The 14,652-nt window shown below is 36.1% G+C and overlaps 1 protein-coding gene across 2 annotated transcripts in view; it reads right to left on the bottom strand.

Annotated features, from left to right (window-relative positions):
- atos (atos homolog atossa) overlaps window positions 1-14,652 on the bottom strand; it is a 36,555-nt gene that overhangs the window by 2,397 nt on the left and 19,506 nt on the right. For both annotated transcript variants that reach the window (XM_085188885.1, XM_085188884.1), the window contains 6 exons: window positions 5,124-5,252; window positions 4,729-4,839; window positions 4,164-4,300; window positions 3,345-3,479; window positions 1,196-2,725; window positions 195-328 (listed from right to left, as the gene is read on the bottom strand). In XM_085188885.1, the coding sequence (XP_085045011.1) occupies window positions 195-328; window positions 1,196-2,725; window positions 3,345-3,479; window positions 4,164-4,300; window positions 4,729-4,839; window positions 5,124-5,252 (2,176 nt within the window). The remainder of the gene's footprint in view (window positions 1-194; window positions 329-1,195; window positions 2,726-3,344; window positions 3,480-4,163; window positions 4,301-4,728; window positions 4,840-5,123; window positions 5,253-14,652) is intronic.

Below are 14,652 nucleotides of genomic sequence, written 5' to 3'. Positions count from 1 at the left end.
ATAAATAATAATAAGTAACCGATAAAATGTTTCAACTTGCCCGTTTTGGTAACATAAAAAGCGGCTTCAAGGTTTTCTACTCTCATACGGGAAATGGAGTGTCCTAACACTAGGTTCGTCAGTTTAAAAACAACACTACATTCCCCCTGCCTACCCTGCTACATACATATAAGCTGACATAAATAAGCACTCACCAAGTAGTCCGGAGCTGGGCGCCATGCGAGGGCGCGGGCGGCGCGGGCGTGGCGGAGCGGGAACGGCGGGGGGCGCGGGCCGCGCCGCAGGGGAAGGCGGCGTGGGCGGCGGGGAGATCGGGTGGAACAGGGCACTGGAATTAAAACAAAACTTATAATATATTCTTTTATTGCATTAAGATACATAAGAAAAGATTTTATATTTTTTTACATTTTTAAAGTATAGGTCCACTATTTTTTTTAACCTTTACGCTGTATCCCACATTCACGCTATATTCATGTATAACAGAGCAGGCATTATTCCATACTTTACAAAGAAAATAAAATACTTACAATACTTACAATACCTACAGTATAAGAAAAAATATTGTTTCTAGATAAGTATTTTTCTTTCTTAATGTGGAAAAACACTTTAAAAATGTTAAAAATAGTTAATAAATAGCGTTCTCTCCTGCCAAATGATAATTTTAACCAATTATCTTTGGGGTATTGGAAATTTGTAAAAAATGTCACTACACATGTTTACAACATAAATAGATTGTAAGGAGCATATAAGAATTTCGACGTAGCTTGATGAGTAGCTCTGGCTCAGTGATCAAAGCGAAATAATACAAAAAAAATCTATTTATTGTACCTACATGTTATGTCTACTTATTTTGTATATAATTTGTGTAAACGTTATGTGCAATAAAATATATTGTATTGTATTTAAATTTACGATTAAATGATAACTTAGATTTTATTTTTAAAAAATACTCAAATGAACTTTTGAGAGCAATTGTTAAGACTGTAGTGGCGTAGGGGCATAAGCGTGCAACTGTATGTGCGACGGTAATGGGTTCGATTTCCACTCAGGGGAATGAAATATTTAATATTTTCATTTCTTCGCTCTCAAACGTATGGTAACGAGGCGAAGTGCGGAAGTCCCAAGTTACCACTGCCTACCTGTCGAAAAAAGCGTGAAACAAAAAAATGGTTAATATAACACTATTTTTCCTCACCTCTTAATCCCAGAAACGCCATTAATCGAATCGTCAAAGTCAAAACAATTGTTTCCTCGTCGCAATGGCGCAGGGCTCGATGTCAACGGCAGTCCTGTCTTATTATGAAACACCATGGAGGTAGCCGAATCGAACCTCCACCTGAACCTGTCCATCTCACTCGGAGACGGTACCTGATTATCCTGACCCTTAACAGCATCAGGATAATGGGAATCGTTCTGTTCCTCCTTAGGTGACTCCACCTCATACTTATCAATCGTACCGTAATCACACTTTTCATATAAAACATAATCCTCATTAATAGAATATGTTTTCTGGCGTTTTTGCACTGGTCCAACCTTTGAACCGGAGAACACTGTATCATCGTCGCGTAAATGCAATTCCGCTATATCACTACTTTGCCTATCACTTATCACCTTTTCGATTTTATCAGTGATAGGGAAACGTCTCAGTTTCGGCCGTTTGATGATATCACACTTATCACTACAATCTAAATATATATCACACTGTGTGTTATTTCTATTATCACATTTATGCTTTAACGTATCGTCTTCTCTTTTTCTTCGGACGCCATATTCTAGCGATGCTAAGTTGTAATTTGCTTTCGATCTGACCATTCTTGGGCAAACTGTACAAACAACTTGTAATGTGCTGCCACACTGACACAATTCGTCGGTCTGTGTCCCAACGGTGTTGGTTCGTCGGAATTCTGTCGGTGGTATGCTCAAGGTTTCGACGAAAGGCGAACGACTTTCTATTCTCGTTGCGGGGAGAGTTAAATACGTTTGGTTTCTAAAACACCCTATGGCTCTTAATCTGTCGAATCTCGCCGCTTGCAATATTGGTATAGACGTGTGTGTCTCTTTCGTCTTAGACCCCTCCCCCTCTGACGAAGTACTGTCGCACAGTTTCTTCAGCTTACTTTCTTTTCTAATCCTTCGCTTGTATTTGGCTATTTCTTTCAACCGCCTTTCATCTAACTTTTTGGTTTCGTCGTTTTTATGTGTCCTGTCATCGGATTCGTCGTCGCAACTGCACTTGTGTTTGCCGTTCTCGCTGCAGGGTGTTAGCATTCTGTCGTCTAATATTTTTTTGTTCGTGTCTACACTGTATTCGATGCCGGGGTTTACTATAGAGAGTCGTTTGCTCGGTCCTAGGTTCAAATTTGCATCGGCATATTTATTATTCCGTGGTCCGAGCGTGAGATCATTCAGTTTGCCGACCAGTTCGTCGTGAACGTTCGTCGGAACTTCCTTGCTGGCTCGACGTTTTGGACAGGTACATTTGACTGTAGGCACTTCGTCTATCCTAGGCAGACTTTCCAGAACTAATTTCAGGTAGACATTGTTTCCTATGTCGGTTATCGGGAACTTGTGGTCGTTTGGTTGTCTGGTGAAGTCCGCTATTTTGTAACTTTCGCCTGGTATTTTGATGGAGTAGACTATGTTCAGCTTGCGTTCATCTAGGTCTGTTTCGTCGCAGTTGGCCTCTATTTTTTTGTAGTTGCATGTTTCCCGGCTCAGCTTTCTCCTGAAATTAAAAAATATATTGATTGTTACCGCAAATCATTAAATAATCAAAATCATAACGTAAAAAAATAAGTCACAGTATACCATATAGTTAAAAAACTACTTGAATTAGTTTATTATATATGATTTTTTTTATTTCTTAACAAAATAAACACACTAATGAACCACACGAACTCTTAATTCGAACATTTATATACAATAAATATTTATTTCCCCGATGTCACCAGACAACATACGGCACTGAGTTCGCTATCCAATTTTCTCCAAAATTAACAGAAATTAGAAGATGTAGTGTGTTAACAATAATTCCTCCAATCTCCACTAAACTTCGAGATAATGCTTGAGTGACTGAGTGGCGGAACTCAACAACGTGCCTTGCCTTCCAAAAGCGGGAAAATAAGATATAGTACAGCCGACGCGTCGTATAAAATAGGTTTACTGAATTATAAAAAAAATAAAGAAAAATCCAAATGTAATCCAACATCAACGAGTGGGTGGGGTGGCCACGACTCCGAGACCATACTGTAATTTAAATATAATCATTCACACAACCAAATTTCCACTCACAATCAAGTAAATCGAAAATCAAATAATAAAGTGCACTATTTCCCTTTTCTTACCGTCTCTCCGCTGGCTTATCCCATTCGGCCTTGTTAATGATCGCTTTCCAAGCTGAGAGCTGAGAGAAGTGGAGCTGTGAGCGTACCGCGTTGAGCAGCCAGTGCGCCGAAATCGCTGCTGGGGGTTCGTGGTTTCTGGAAATTTTGCATTAATTAACTATAGGTTAATCTTTTTTGATATTTCTTAAAGTATCACACATTGGTGAAAACAAAATGTTAAGACAATAAGCCATACATTCTTACAATATGCAACTGATTCGTTCAAACATGTTTTTTTTTTACTTTTGTTTTGTCAGTTCTTTTGTGCATCTTTATCTATCTATTATTTTATATATTGCTGTACGAGTATTCTTTCTTTCTTTCTTTATTTTAACTAAGCCCTTTCATTTGATACCCATATTGTTTATACGTGTTGTTATCATTTAGTCATTTCTTTGTAACAATCTTTGTGATTCTCTTAAACAGGATCTAAAAGGTGCAGCAGGTTCAAATGCCGCTCGTACCAACAATTTTTACGTTAATTGACACTTCAAAAGTGTTAAACAAATTGATTAAAAACATTGTTCTTTTTAGTTTTACGATGTATCTCTACCCATTTAGGAGTATAGGCAGAGGGAACCTAGTGTTAGGACACCCCGTTTTCCAGTTTCCGCCCAATTTTTAAAACATAGCGTATTGAGGGGCGGAACTCAACCAGATCAAAGAAAACATTTCCAAGTGGGAATCGAACTCACGACCATCCCGTTTGCAATCAGACAACTGTGCCACCGCTCTATCTCGACCTCTGATTTTCTTTTCCGTTCAATTTCCAATACTAACTTGTTGGTAATAGTCCGCATGGTCCACCTCTCCAAGAGCAGAGCCCGCTGTTGTGTGTACAGCTTGTCGTACATCGCCTCCTCCTCCATGCGGCTGAGAGACGCGTAACATTCCGTACAGTCTGGTGCCAGCAGGACCTGGAATATGGGATGGAAATATATACTATAAAGGTGTATTTTTTTTTGTTGAGCGCGATTATATCAGGACACATTGGTTTGAATTGAATTTCTTTTTTCTTTGGACAATGTCATAGGCTATGCTATATAATAACTACACCATAGTTGAAAAAGTCAAAAGTAAGTTTTTTTTCAAATGGTTATGTAATCTAACATAGAATACACAAATATGAAACGGGCAAGGTCAAGTTTTTTTATCTGCATTCACTAAATTGAAAACATGCGTATGTATCATAGCAAATGTAAAAAAAAATTACAGCAGCCAAAATTAAACGATAAATTATAGAAGTGACAATGCAGTAGTGACTTATCACTACAACATTGTTACTACTCTCACTTCAACACTATAAGTATGTCCTACCTATATTAGATTTAAGAAAATAATGTACCTCAATGCAAATCGGTATCTGTTCATTCCATAGCGCGTGCACGTGGCTGTTCAGTTGAGCTTCGATGCCAGGTTTGGGCTCCTCCGAATCTGACTTGGGTTGGGTGTTCACCTGCAACAGATACCAATACTAAATTAGTTAAGGAATTAAAAATACCACTGAAAACAATACGAAATAAACTAAACAAAAAAACCCGACTGCATACACTAAATTAATATATCCAGTAAAAGCTTTAATAAGTTTTAATAGCTTCTGGCCTTCACGCTGCATATAGCATCTCGAATATAGCAGGATAAGCAGAGGAAACTTAGTGTTAAGACTCTACGTATAGAGTAATATAATATATAAATATATGTAAGTTTTTATTAACTTTGTTAATTGTATCCCCGTCGTACCTGCACACCGCTAGTAGACTGCACGCACCGCCGCGGCGAGGGGCTGGAGCTGCGCGCGCGCACCACCAGCCTGCCGAGCTGGAGCAGCAGCCCCGTGCCCGTCGCGGGTGGGGGCTCGTTGGTGTGCATCTGGAATAGCAAAACACATGTTATAATATAAATATTAAAAATATAACGAACTAGTGGGCCCGGACGCGGCTACGCCCGCGAAAATATAAGCCTAAATAATTAAAATAAGTTAAATAATATTAATAAGTAGAGATTTATTATTAGAAAAAATATCTGAGTAACCGAAATGAACAAACAAAAGAAATAAAAGTAACTAAAGGAAATTTTTAATATTAGAAAAAGTACCTACAGTTTGCCGTGCGCGCGTACTAAACATTTTTCTATATTAAATAATTATTAAAATTACGATATTTTAAGTGTATAACATCGGTATAGATAACCGAACTGAGATAAATTAATTATAAGCAGCAAATAATTACATAAAAATAATAGTAATTCGAAAATATATAAAAATTTACAAAATCATCAAAGTCATCTGCCCGTTCGCGTCGGTCATACTATGCCGCCCGAAGATTAGGTCATTTGGAATCAGTGACATCTTAATTGTTTATTAGAATGTTATACAGTAAACTATAATTTCCATCTAGATGAAATGCTAAAAGTGACTATTATATTTATTTTCATAAGGATGAATATCAAATTATAGCAATCATCTAATTTTTGTTAATGTATACAAATCTATATCGGCGCGCGCCATGTATGCATTAAGCAAACTCACTGTGGGTGATGTTTTCTTAAAACAACAAACTTTGCAAGCCGTTGCTTAGCAACGCGTAGCGACGATTGTTATTAACATGGCGGAATAAATTGCATGTCAAATTAATTATTTTAATATATTGGTATATATCGAAAATATTACAAATATGAGAAAAAAAAGTATCCTATGTTCATCCCGGTACCCTCAAGTATCTCTATATGAGTATTTTATCACAATTAAATTAGCGGTTTGGCCCTGATTGCGTAAAAGACAGACAGAGAGACAGACAGACAGACAGACAGAGTTACTTTCGAATTTATAATATAGGTATGGATTATTTTTAAATATCTTTATTGGCAAAAAAAGGAGTGTAGGCCGTCGTGGCGGAACACAACGGTTGTGGGGTCGATTTCCCACTAGGAATGAATTATATTCATTTATAGAATATTTTTTTACAATTTATAATAGTGCCCCAAAAAAATTGTATACCATTTGTAATTAAAATAGGCAATTAATTTAAGCGATTGTGTCATACTTATTTTACAGTTTCGACATTAGTGATGTAAAAATTATCGAATAGTCGATAAATTAATTACGAAAGATAGAATTATCAGTAATATCAAAGCAGGGTAGACAGAGGGAACATTGTGTTAAGACACTACGTTTCCCACTTTCCGGCGAATTTTTTGAGATTGGTATTTTTCCTTGGTGCCATGACTGGGGATCGCACCCACAACCGTCGCGTTACAGTCACACCCTTGTGCCCCCTGTTTTTTGGAAAAAAACAAGAAATGAAGAAACGTCCATACACTGAACAAAACCATCCTTCCTCTAAAACAGTTAAGTATAAAACGATCCATTCATACCATTCCATCCACCTGTAATTAACAAAACACTTGTCCCGATTTCCCATCTGTTGCTATCTAGATATCTGCATCAAGTACAGACGAGTCGTGGTCGGTCACCCAGTGCTGGAACGACCTAGATTTACTAGACTACCTAGCCGCCTATAATGTAGGTCAGAGAACACGGGTTGTCGAATGCTTATGAGAACGGCATAATTATTTGGATTTTTGTTTTTCTGATGACAGTCGTGCATATAGCTGGGGAGCTAGAGCTCCCTAGAGCCCTAATGTCGAGACACTGAGTTCTTGGCTTTATTGAGAGGTACTCAACGCCGCGAGGGAACAACGTAAATAAAATAGCAAACTCTTCGAACCAAAACAGTTTCTAAAATAAAACATTAAAAAATCACAAGATTTCACTTGAAGAAACATGAATACAAAAAGTTGGTGATCTTCAGTACCTACTAAAAGACGCTACTCCAAGTTTTTTGGGAGATAAAAACTATTTTTTACATGTTACCAAACTAGAAGTAACTTCGATTTCTCTCGTTGTACCTACAAGTCTCCTATTCCTATATTATATTTTTTACTTTCATGCTGTATTTCTGAGAGAATTTTCGCCAGGACCGTCTCGTTTATTTATAATTAGTATTAAAGGTTGAAGTAAAAACTTTTTTAATGTGTATCAAAGTTTTCTGCCGTTTTTACTTTTCATTTAGAAACTTTGAGCTACGGTTTAAAAAATACAGTGTTAAAATACTACGTTCTACGTTCTTTAGGCAGAACTCGAGTAATATGAATTCGATGTGGCAGTCGTGGTGCAAGAGTGCAACTGCAACTGTAAACACGACAATAACGAAGCAAAGCGTTGCGTTGACTTCCGCCACTCAACACACAATAAAGCAAGAATTCAGAAGTAGAGAACGGAGTGTCTTAATAGGGAACGGAGAGTATAACACTAGGTTACCACTACCTACCCTTCCATGTACAAGATACAGCATGAAGGTGAAACACCAAAATAATATTAATAAACATTCGAGTCCAATATAAGAATTGGACCGCCATAAGACACCGTCTGTACATTTCACGTTCATAATTGAATATAGAGCGATTTACATAATATTGTTTGTCACGTTGGCACGTTTACGTTGAAAGTCCATCTTCATTTGCATACACTTACGAGACGACGACACCTTTAGTAAATGATCAAGAGATTAAAACAATGGAAGGCCATCGTCACGCAGCGGCACAGCGTCGGACCGTAAACGCAGCGGTTCTGGGTTCGATACCCATTCAGAGTAAACAATTATTTAATTGTTCTTCGAATTTGAGAGATTGTACTTTTTTATTTATCTTTACGGTGCTTCCCCACTATATAGTAAAATACGGAGAAGGACTTTAGTAGTTGAAGCACTGTTCCCCATGCACCGCTCAAATTTCACACGATTGTGTGTTGAGTGTCTCAATGTGTTGTAACTAGAGCGAGGAAATGAAAATAACTCGTTAAAATATTCCCTTGAGTGCAAATTAAACTCACAACCCAAACGCAGGGTAGGCAGAGGGAACCTAGCGCTTAGACACTCTGATCCCATTAAGACACTTCCGTTCTCCTTATTCCGCCTCGTGAAATTGTTAATGAAAATATTAAATATTTAGTTTCCTCGAGTGGTTTTACCCAAACCACAACCTGTCGCGTTTACATCAAATCGAACCCGTACTCTCGTATCTACTAAATCAACCCACAAACAACAATTAATTACAATTCTAGAAGCTACTCCAGCCCTAGTTGTACTGGTTCTGTAACCAGAACAGTGAAATGCATCGTCGTCCCACAGTAGAGTCAGTAGAGCCGAGGGCGTGCCTCGGTACAGCCTTGACCCGACCCACATAGCAACGTGCAGGCCTACTTTGGAAACCTCTGACGTAATGGTATGAAAACTCTTGTGTTTTTCCCTAATTTTTTTAACACTCGACGAAAACTTAACTTATAAGTTTGTCGTGACTCATGTCTGTGTGTGTCTGTCTGTGGCATCGTAGCTCCCGAACGGATGGACCAATTTTGATTTAAAATTATTGTAACTTATAAATAAACTCCATTGATTGTTCAGCTTCACGTTGTATCCCGCATACAGCAGGATCTTCCTATCTATAGAATCTAGAACACTCCTATAATTAAAACTGCGTTTTGCTTTTCCAAAGCGGGAACGGACAATCCCAAAGACACGGGTTCAAATCCCGCTACGTTTAGATTTGTACAAGTTTACTTAAAACGTATTTTTCTTCCTTAAGTGTGGAATAACAATATAAAATTTTTATATTTTATTATCTCAATTTTTTTATTATAACTATAAATTTATATAAAACGTACGTCCTTGCTGAAACTGTAGTGGTTTTACGAAACACGATCAAACTAGGTCACCGCCGATAAACCTGTGTGAAAGGTGTCATTAAAAATATATCGCTCGTTTAACATGTTGAAATTATTTATTATATTAATTATTGAGTCTATAAGTGCAGGTTCATATTCCACTGGTGGTTATCATATTTTTATTTATCTACTTTTTAAACTATAGGCGCTATTTTGTAATAAAGTACCATAAAGTATAAAAAAGAAAGATAGTCATAGGAAATCTAGTGACAAGACACTCCGTTCTCCATTTTCCGCCGACTTCCACGGGACGTTGCTTATTGCGTAGCGGAACAAAAGGCTTTGCTTTCTTGCCAGAACGAGGAAATGGAAATAATTAATTTCTCCCACCGTACAATATTTTCCCGGATCCCAGAAATCCACGGAAAATTCTAATAGACTTGACCTATGACTTGACCTATACCTATATTATATGTAATAATTAATTACCGTATTGGATATTTAATTTACAGCCACTAAGGTACAAGAACATGACAGAGGCTGACTGGAAACCTGATGGTTTATCATATATCACGAAAGGGAACGGAGTGTTTTAACACTAGGTTATATGTGCCTATCCTGGTATATGCGAAATACAGCGTGAAGCTAAAAAAATACGATATCTGTTTAATTTCGTTAAGTAGCCAATAATATAATATAATTTTCTGCCATTTTAGAAACACTTCGCGATATGGAAAGTACCTTTAATTGCCTCTACAGATCTGGGAATACCTAAAAATATGCAGTTTATTCAATATTCTTATCTGTACTAATATTGTACAGCTGAACAGTTTATTCGGTTGAATGTCCTAATCTCAGGAACTATTGGTTCGAATTAAAATTATTTCGAGTTGGATCCATTTATCGAAGGTTAGGGGTTACCGAGGGTTAGGTTTCGATATCACAGTGAACCTGAAGTAAGAGTTACTCCCCGCACTTACAATCTATACATATAATAAAATTGTAACTGACTCTGTCTGTAGGTACAAAAGAAGAAAGAAAAGATAAATAAGAAACTCTATTATGGTGGCATGTATCATTTTAATAGAACCCAAAACATTTTTTTTTTTCAATTTCTTTCTGTTTTTTCGTCCAAGATAATCTTAAAAACGGCAAGCTTCCCTTAACATTTAGAGTTTGTTTTATTTCAATCGGTTCATATATAAAAAAGTTATATCGATTTAAAGTATTAACTTGATACAATTTTTTTATTGCCAAGCTAACTGAAGGTTTAGTATAGACATTACCTTTTGAGTGATCATTATATTCGAACATGAAAGTAATTAAGATTTGTAAATAAATTCTTATTTGACCACGCAGACAAACACGCAGATAAAAGTTAGTTATATAATAATACTTTAGAAGCGATTATAATTAAATACTAGTTTAAAGTGTAGATAGATACAAATATTATTTACGCAGTCAGGTCACAAATCCAAGAAGTCTATACTATGAAGCTTATGCAATATAATGCATATCCTATAGCGCCGTAGAGAAGAGCAATATTTGCTACACAAGGTGGGATTTTCTGAGTTCTTATCTGAATTAGATAAATTTAATATTTATATAACATGTATAATGTACGGATTTTCCAGTCTGTTTAATGCAACTACGATAATTACAAATATTTTTATGTAAAAATAAAAATCAGGGAACCTTGGAACCCACCCTCACACCGCACCGTTTTCGTGACATTTCGTGTTGATTGGCGGCGCAACACCGCGCTTTGTCTTATGGAGTCGAGTGGGGATCGAACGCAAAACCGTCGCCTTTACAGACGCTGTCCGACTGCGCTGAGAAAGCCAATAACGAAAGGGTATTGGGTAGGAATAGTTAAATAAAATATACATTTTTTTAACTATTTCTTTCTAATATTACTGCATCTGCCCCCTTTAACCACTATCCACTATGATACAATGCTAAAACACAATATATGCAAAACCCGTAACGCAGAGGAGATTAGCTGATAACATAACTGATAACTTATCACTTTAGGTCAATTTTGACAAGTTATCTTGTATATTAAAACATGAAATAGTATAATTAAATAATTAGTAAAGTCACTGAGCATTTTTATTTTTATTCACACCGCTAAATGCGGGATACACGGGATTTTGCCTAATATGTTTGTGAAAACAAAAAACATATAAGAATATATGCTTTGAAACAGTAAATCAATGAACGTTCTAGAAACACTCAACCGCTCGAAGCAAAAGCTTTAAATTATTCAGCCTAGCACTTACTGTACAACCACAGAGTAAAAGACAAGCACATAACAGTTTAACGCAATTATCATCAAATCAATACAATTGTTTAATGATAAGCGGCCGATCGTACAGAAATAAAAATAGTATAGATTATCAAACGACTCGACATATTTCCTTTAATCATGGCTAAGAAAACTGTCGATTAACTCACATTTAAGAAGATAGATCAAAATTGGTTCACCTGTTTGGGAGCTACGCGAGCTACCAAAGACAGACAGATACGTCAAATTTATCACTCGACACATGTTTGCCTCGAGGGTTTAAAAAGCAAGTAAATAAAATAGTATGGTTATTCCATAATTACACAACAAGAAAAATAAAAAAATATATATACATATTTATATATCACATATAGGGAGCTAGAAGTCCTCGAACTGGCAACACAATAATATAAAAAAAAACACGGAAGCATTTTGTATCTAAATATACAGCACCTAATGTTGACAAACATTTCTTTGTCTCGCTCGCACTTGAACATATCACGTATAGGTATCTCTTTCAAACAAAGATGGCTGACCTAGATGATCACGCGTCCATTAGCATAACGTGAAACGTAATTTAAAGTTATTTTGGACATTATTAATTTTGTTATAAAGTTTAATTTCCAATAACAAAGAAGAGAGAATAAATATAGAGATTCACAACTACCTGTGTGACCCTGTTCTGCTTAGAAACGACTAAGTTTTTAGGTTGGTACAATACAAAAGATTATAGAGACAATAGCTTCACGATGTATCCCTCATATAGCAGGGTAAGCAGAGGGAACCTTGTGTTAAGAAGACTCTCTGTTCCCCACGCGTCGCCCAATTTTGAAACATCGCACATTGAGAAACACACATGGGGAAACTCTGCTTATTGCCACGAGTGGGAATCGAGCTCACAACTGTCATGTTTACAGTCAAGACGAAAGTTTATTAAGTATAGAAGTATAGAAAGTTTACTACTAAATTTGAACTTGTTATCTTTTAATAGATATAACCTTTTAACTTAGCACGTATCTATATTTAAGTTGTATATTCTATTAATATAAAACCACAAGCCAATGTGACATTTATTTTTTTTAATTTCACATTTATCAAGTTGACGAAGGACAAAATATATATTATGCATTGAGCTGAAAATAATACTTTTTTTTACAAATAACTTGTTTTTAATAAACTAAAAATATATTTAAAAAATTGTAAATTTAAAAGGTCGTGTATTTGCATAATATCACAGGGAATGAAATGTTTACATGTAGGTATAACACACTAGCGACCCGCACGCGGCTTCGCACGCTTAAACTTATTTACTTTTTACATTATAGCTAAATTATACAAAATGTTTATATAAACTGCAGCCTACGTGTTATTCTGACGAATAAGCTTTAGTGGACGAAGCCATGAGCAGAGCACTAGTAAACAATAATGTAGACTATAAAAAGAACAATTAAAAATAACCTTTCTGTTCCAAAGCTCTTGTTAACGTGTCGAGGTCAATCTCCTAAGCATACGATAAAAATATTTACATTGTTTCATTAATCCGTCTTAAATGTTATACTAATATTATAAAGCTGAAGAGTTTGTTTGGTTGAATACGCTAATCTCAGGAACTACTAATTCGAATTGATAAAATATTTTTGTACCGTTTTTCGACATAGCGATCGAATAATGTCACGCCGCGATGAACTCTGAACATCGGATAACTGAATGGAATGATCCACAAAAAAACGAAAACATTACAATCTTTTGTCAATTATACCCAAAAAAACGAAATTACTATACATTGTTATTTCCGGAAGCCTCCCCGGGAAAACAAAACCATACTTCTGAAATGACTAAAATCACCCTAAAAAAACCTAGGTAACGGTAACACGAGGAGGTCTCCAGGTTCCCCCAGGTAACCACCAAATACATATATTGTAAGACATACAAAACAAATAACACTAAGTGATGTATCACTAAAAAGCTCAAAAAAGTCCAACTTCTGTCTAAATAAATAAAAAAAACTTGTCCTGTCATTTTTTTTTATATAAAAAAAAAACAAAAACTACGCAGTTTCAGATGGTTGCTAACCGCGCAAAAGTACTAGGACAGCATGGAGCACGAGGCGATGACTCAAATGCATTGAATAGTGAAAAAAGAGCTTTATTGTTAAAGTAATAAAGTGGCAAGTTCGATTTTCGGTGTGGAATGGTTCAATGAGAAACAATTTAAACCGTTAGGGCAAAGTAAATAAGATTAGACAATAACATTTAGTTTTGGATTCAAAAGTGTTACAATAAAATAATATTCCAACATTATAAAGTGGAAGAGTTTGTTTGGTTGAGCGCGCTTGTCTCGGGAACTACAGTCCGTTTGTCGAGGAGGGCTATACCTATGGCCCATATGAGATCATTTTAATCTTTTCGATGTAACCCACTGTACTTGCGGTGAAGAGTTACTTCGGACACTTAAAACCGTCAAATCATTTAAAATACAACTCTTCGGTATTCCCATTTAAACATACGGGCTCGTAAGCCACAAGTAAGCCTAATCTTCTTCTTTCGTCTTTGATTAAGTAGTTCTTAATCAAAGACGGAGTGACGACTATTACACCGTGTCACTATTCTCTCCGTGAACAATAAGATATCCAGGGAGCAGTATGTCCATGATGAATTTACAAACAATTAATTCAATTATTGCGCAATAAATAATGTGATGGTGGTGAGCACGATTCTGAATTGAGGGAATGAATTTCTCCGCTCTGGTAGGCTATGTCCGGTGTTGTGTTCCGCCGTTTTAAAAAAGTCCCCCTACCCTGCTATATGCGGGATTCAGCGTGAAGCATTTTATTGTTATTATAGCACTAAAGTTCAAAAGCGTGACATTAAAAAATATCATAGTGAGTGACACTATTTAGTACTTACTCTCTATTAAACAAATAATAATGTTCAACAATCTAAACGACTGGCAAAGTCCTTTACAAAAACAAAAATTAACAATAACAACGAGAAAGAGAACTCTATTTCTTACAGCATAAAACTGAAATTTCATTAACAGATTGACTATTAAAGAAATTGATATTTTAAACTTGAATAGAATTTTCAAAGCCTCGAAAATTGAGCGGTAAATGAAAAACGGAGTGTTAAACATTAGGTTCCCTCTGCCTGCCTGCTATATACAGGGCACTGCGTAGCAGAAGCTACAGAATAAAAATAATAATAAAAACACAACTCTGCTATTGAAGACATAAAACTGAAATTCCATTAACAGATTCGCTAGTA

This window comes from Heliconius melpomene, chromosome 7 (genome assembly GCF_056956725.1).
Source record: "Heliconius melpomene rosina isolate 202511_hmr_F chromosome 7, ASM5695672v1, whole genome shotgun sequence".
Lineage (NCBI taxonomy): Eukaryota > Metazoa > Arthropoda > Insecta > Lepidoptera > Nymphalidae > Heliconius > Heliconius melpomene.
This window is presented reverse-complemented; position numbering and strand designations above follow the sequence as displayed.